Source organism: Lutjanus erythropterus, chromosome 5 (genome assembly GCF_056507025.1).
Source record: "Lutjanus erythropterus isolate fLutEry1 chromosome 5, fLutEry1.hap2, whole genome shotgun sequence".
NCBI classification, from domain to species: domain Eukaryota; kingdom Metazoa; phylum Chordata; class Actinopteri; order Lutjaniformes; family Lutjanidae; genus Lutjanus; species Lutjanus erythropterus.
Window position 1 is genome coordinate 16218206 of NC_139321.1, and position 6000 is coordinate 16224205.

At 41.1% G+C, this 6000-nt stretch overlaps 1 protein-coding gene across 1 annotated transcript in view; it reads left to right on the top strand.

Annotated features, from left to right (window-relative positions):
- drp2 (dystrophin related protein 2) overlaps positions 1 to 4939 on the top strand; it is a 197874-nt gene extending 192935 nt beyond the window's left edge. The window contains exons 23-24 of the mRNA XM_084718858.1: positions 560 to 646; positions 3135 to 4939. Coding sequence (XP_084574984.1) covers positions 560 to 646; positions 3135 to 3154 — 107 coding nt within the window. The 3' untranslated portion in view covers positions 3155 to 4939. The remainder of the gene's footprint in view (positions 1 to 559; positions 647 to 3134) is intronic.
- Positions 4940 to 6000: the final 1061 nt, after the last annotated feature.

A 6000-nucleotide genomic window follows, 5' to 3' on the forward strand; every position in this document is an offset into this window, starting at 1 on the left:
CATAACCTGTTAATGTCTTTGTCAAGTCAAACTGGCCTTATAACATTTAGAAGCATCTTTATGACAAGTCCAAATTGGTATTACTTTACTTGAAATTCAGGAAATTATTGATAAAACACAGTTATCAAAGCATTTGACAGTGTAATAAAACTTAATGACACCTTTATGACAAGTCCAAAATGTACCATTTTATTTTAGGTCAAGGAAAATATTAATGGCACACTTATAATGGTCTCATGACAGCCAGTCAGAACCAGTTTTATACTGTCAAGTTGTCATGACAAAGACACTGACAGCTTTTGTTAATATCAAGTTGTCATAACAACAACATTATCATCTTTTATTGTCAAGTTGTCATAATAAAGACAGCTGAAACAATATCAACTCTGCATTAAAAATGACAAAATTGACTAAATGACAGCAGTCATAAGCATTCATAAAGACTTCATGTTCGTGACGGATGTCATTACGTGGTTATAACAGTGTGATGGCTGTCTTCTGCAGACCCCTTCAAAGAAAGTATTGCCTAATATTCTGTGTGTGTCTGTATGTGTGACAGGAGATGATATGGAGCACGAGCAGGATACGGTGCTGCAGCTGCAGGAGGTCATCGAGCAGCTGAGAAACGTCTTCCCCTCAGAACCGGGTGAGTTCGCCCGGGCTGCACGGATCGTAGCAGCCGCGGCGCTGCCATGCTTCACAGACAGACTCTTCGCTCCTCCATCACCCGCGGGAGAGTGAGAGATGGAGAGGAGAGCAAATATGTACTGCTGTGGGTCGATAGTCGGGGGGGAGGGACAGGGAGATTAAATGGCAAGGAGGAGGAGTAAGATAAAGAGAGACGGAGACAGTAGCACAGAGAGAGACAGAGAGCGTCAGTGTTGTGCACTTTGCAAACTGTCCCGTCACATTTAAAATGTAATTTGCTGGGCAGTCCAAAGCCTGTAACTTGAACAAAGAAAGGGATTATCATAATTATAGCCTTCTTAGTTATAACCAAGAACATTCTGTCTGTCTTGTGCATGTGTTCCTCAGATGTTAAAAGCTTTTCCTTCCAACAGTAGCTGTGGCCTGAGGCATTATGTTTTTCGGGGTGTCTGTCAGTCCATCATATTCTTGTAAACGCAATATCTTAAGGGGATTTCTTCAAATTTGGCACAGATGTCCACTTGGACTCGAGGGTGAACTGATTAGATTTTGTCTGTCACATTCTCATAAAGGTAATATTTCAGGAACACCTGGTGGGAATTCACATTTGTTCACTGGCTAATACATGTTTTTTGTAGGGTTTTTTTTCCCAAAACACAGCACTTAAATATTTAGTATTTGGTGAAAGCAGAGAATTTGGTCTGTAATTGAAAATAGATGTCTGTCTCTGGTTCTGTAAATAGGAATGGACTAATTGCACAGCAGACATTTTGAAATGTCATACCAGAGAACTCACAGGTGTATTAATGACCGCCACATTCCACTTAGAAGAGGTCCTGCTATTGTGCATGCCGGTTCACTGTCACCGCTACTGGGGCACCTAATGGAACTGAGTCTTAATTACTGTTATTAAGTCCACCTGTGTTTTTCCTGCTCCGACAAGTCAAAATGTCTGCTGTACTTTTGCTATTTTCATTTTGCTGAGAAATATACCTGTTAGGAAGGACTGATTGCAGATGTGCGTTAGTGGTTTTAATATATATTATATAATATCTTTAACTAACGACATATCAGTTCCAGTCCAGTCAGTGGACTTTTTATTCTTTCTTCTTTAGTAACAATATAAAGTTTATCATTTTCATCAACACCTCTAATAAAGATGGCGTAGGAGTTTTAATAATAATATCTTCACCGACATCCCCGTCATTCAGCTCCGCAACCTTATTTGCTAGATTACATCCCACATTTACAAAATAATTATTAAAATCAATCATAACTTCTTTTGTTTTTTTTTTTATGACTGTATCATGATAGTTAGATAGTAGTTTGGATCATCTGCTTTTCCAGTACATTCTCGTGAACAGAAGAAGACCTGGAGGGAAATTTCTTCAAATTTGGTACAATGACCTCTTGGATTCGAGGATGTACTGAATAGAAGTTGGGGGTTGACGGTCACTGAGGCCTCACAAAACACATTTTTGGCCATAATTCAAGAATTATTGACCATATTTGACAGTTGATCTGACTGGTCTGAACTGGCAACTTTTGACTCAAAGATCAAGGCCACTGTGACCTCAGAGTGACCTTGACAAACATCCATTCGCCCACTTTTAGTCATTTTTCTTTCTTCAGAAATGGTCCACTAGAGCTGCAATATTTTCTAATTTCAGGATATTCTCTGCCTCATTGTGTCATAAGCTGAATATTTTGTTCATATTTTACATTAATAGATTTCAAATATGTGAATTTGTTTACAAAGCCATTCGTAAGAGTGCTAGCTTACTTATATTTTTTCTGGAATTATTTTCAGTTTAATTCTGATTGTTATTCCTATAAAACCACACAGTCTTGTCATTTTCACAGTCCCCATGTTTAAACACGTCTCAGCCAATTTTCTGTAAAATATGTAGGTCGCATATTGTGAAATTATGTCAATCAGCTCTTAGTTTAGTTTAAAAAAACATCTAAAAAACATGTATTTTTTCAAAAGAAAATCCTAGAGCTGGTGTTAATTAGGTTCATGTTTTTTTTTTAGATATTTTTGTATGTTGGTATGATTATTTGTTGGATAGATTTTTTTGTGTGTATTTTTGTTTTCTATTACTTCTTTTTCGTATTACCTATCTGTGTGAGACCTGTGCTATAAAAAAGGTTCTGAATCTAAAATATTTAGACTCAAAATAGTAATCAGTAATTGTAATTGCATTCTGATTTGCTCTAATTTATAACTGTGAATGCAGTAAGCCTTGCAGAATTTTCACCTCCATTGCATATTATTATTATTATTTATATTGATTTGTATTTTTTAAGATGTGCTAAATAAATCTAATCAGCCAAACAATGAACTTTTATTGAATTACTTTATCTTCACTACATTTATTATGTGGCTTTGGACACAGACATGGATGCAAACTGACTGGCTGATGGAGGCACATAACTGTGAGGCAGTAATTCTAGTTCACTCTCTTTCTGTTTCCTAATTTCAGGCACCACCTCACACATCTAACCCCGAGTGGGCCTGGAGGAGCAGAGTGAAAGCCTGAAAAGGACGCCTGATGGCGGAGGGAGGAGCTCCAGACGGCTGAGGTCAGGCCACAATACACCACCCGGCCCTGCGACCACTGCAGCAACCATGATACCCAGAGCTAACCCTCCACTGGAACTCTGTGCACTAAAAGCCTTTTCCATGCAAACTGCTAAAGGCTCACGCTGATGCCCGTTTGGCCAGGCTGTGCTTCATCACTTCAGTGGCGCAGTCTGACTTCATGTTAACGAGCCAAAGGAAACTAATGTTAGCAGCAGGTCAGGGAGAGACTAAAGCAAAAGGAGAATGCCCAGCCAAGACACTGTGCTTACCAGTATCTGTGTAGTTGTTTGGAGGTGTGAAGCTTTATATCAGTCCACAGCACAAATTGGACCTTCCACGATAAGAATTTTAAAAAATGCAAAAAGGAATAAGAAGAATATCCCCTTGTTTTGTCTGAATGCCTGTATCCTCAGTGTTTGTGTTTTTTTTCCTCCTTGAATGTGTTATCATGCTTGTTATTTTTGTTTTTTGAAGTGAGGTGGTGCGTTAAAGCTTGCTAGTGTAAACTAGATCAGGGCTGGGCTGACTGCATTTCATGTGGCTGCGTGGTGCAGATTGTCAGAGAGTTGACAGCACCCACAACGAGCTTATTTACTTTGTGAGAATGACACATCATCAGTTAAATCCATGATTTATTTAAGACAGCCAAAGTGCCCGCTAGCAGAGCGCCTCTGTATGCACACACTGTGTTCCTCTAATCCTCTCAAACTGCTTGTCGCTCTCATTGCTCGCCTCTCCTAAGTGAGCCCTTTACGCTCATACAGAACCACTTGCACTTGTCGTACGCGCACACACCCACACGTATGCTGCTACGTTCCTATTGACGAAGCACCGTTCCCTCATTGTCTCCCCGCATGGTCAGTGACATGTGCTGTGCTGCATCACTAAAAATACAGACTTCCATCAAGAAAAATGGAGATCCATTTCATGTCTTTGGCTTGCAGGATTCAGACGAGCTCTCGGTTTTGAGCCAGTTTGTATTGTGACTGAAATTGGGTTTTGTTGAGGAAATGTCTGCCGATAAATATCAGAATGCAGGCATCCGCGCTGGAATCTTCCCCCGCTGTGTGCAGAGAAAGAGAGGGAAGCAGCTCCAGGCAATAGTGCTGCCAGGGTGAAGCCCTTTCTCTATTTCTGTGCAAGGCCAATTCCAGACACTACAGGGGGGACATGACACGCCACTATAACGCAGTCCTACACTGACTACATCCATAATAATCCCCCCTTTCCATGTAGATCTGAAAAGAACAGTAGCTATTGACTCTACATGCTTCATTTTCTCTTGCTAATGCCTACTTAATTGCTTTTAGGTTCACAAAAAAGACGAGTGGTTGAAATGTTTTTGCCCTCATCATATCAGGGTCATTCTGTTCTAAACATAGCACAGTCGATTAATGCCTTAAAACCAAACCGAATCCATATAAAACAAGTCTTTCTGGACCTTTTTTCTTTTTGTTTTACATTCAGGGAAGGAGGTTGCATCAGGCGTGGGTTTGTGTGTGTCTCTGTCTGTCAGTCCCTGGACAGGCCTGTGGTTAATTTGGAGTATCAGGAGGAATAGAAAAGTGTGGATGACAGCGCGTGAGCATCCATTCATTGAAACCAGCTAAATAGGGCTTTTATGGGCGAACCCTTGATGCCGGGGATGCTTGAAGGGCCTAAAGATCTGAAACAAGAGAGGAAAAGGTGAAAAAAAAAAAACAATCCATTTATTGCTGGAGGGCTGGAGGGAGAGATCCACTTTGATGTGCCTGCCACAGCAAAATCTCCAGAAGCAAGACAAGCGATTGCCTGAAACAAGTAAGCTGTGGCTCTGTGTTTCTCAGCAATCATACAGCCTCATTTTCACAGAAAAGACAGAGTTAGGAACTCATCCTAATCCTTAAAAACGCCGCTCTGACCTCACATACATGAGTTTGAAACCCATGTGTTGCATTCATTATGGGCTACCCCTCCAGGCGCACAGCACTCACATTTTGACACCGTCCTCCTCAGCACTGCCTGTAAGTTTTGACACTGTTGCTAGGGAACTGTCCCCAAGGACGCAGCGGCACAGGCTTGTGAGTTGGAAAGGTGATGTGCCGTTCATCATACAAATGCTAATAGCCTTAAGGGAAGCGAGGGAGCGCGCCACTCTCCTCTTCTTCACTTGCACCTCCACCGGAGCCTGCCAGTCGTGTAGCTAGCTGCCGAGGATAATCATCTGTTGAATCTGTCTTTCGGCGAAGTCAGAACAAAGCGCAACAGCTCGGCGCAAAGGATGAATAAAAAAAGAAGAAGCCATGACAAGTGATGTTTATTCATAGACATTTATTTATTGGTATTCACACATCTCATTACACATTGATGATCAGCCGGCGGCCTCACACTCTTATCTCCATACTGTTCTGTGCTGTGGGTACACACAAAATGATGTAACGGTGACAGCATGTGAAAAAGAAGAGACGAGGAGCCATTCCCCACAGGGCTGCATGTCAACATTTGTCATGTGTATTTTAAGACAATACAGAGGAGGCAGATTGAAATAAATACACTAGGTGATTAAATGACAGAGTTGCATTATCATACATAAATTTGCTGCTGCTGCTGTTTGACTCCAGTGTTTAAATTGACTTTGATAGTCATCCAGTTCGCAGGAGAGTCATATAGCAACTCTCATCACTTTAACATGTACACATTTCTATACTGGTCTTGCCTCCCTATATTCCCCACGCACGCTAAAACATACCCTGCTCTCTGTGGCGTGGCTAAAGCTGTGTGATTGA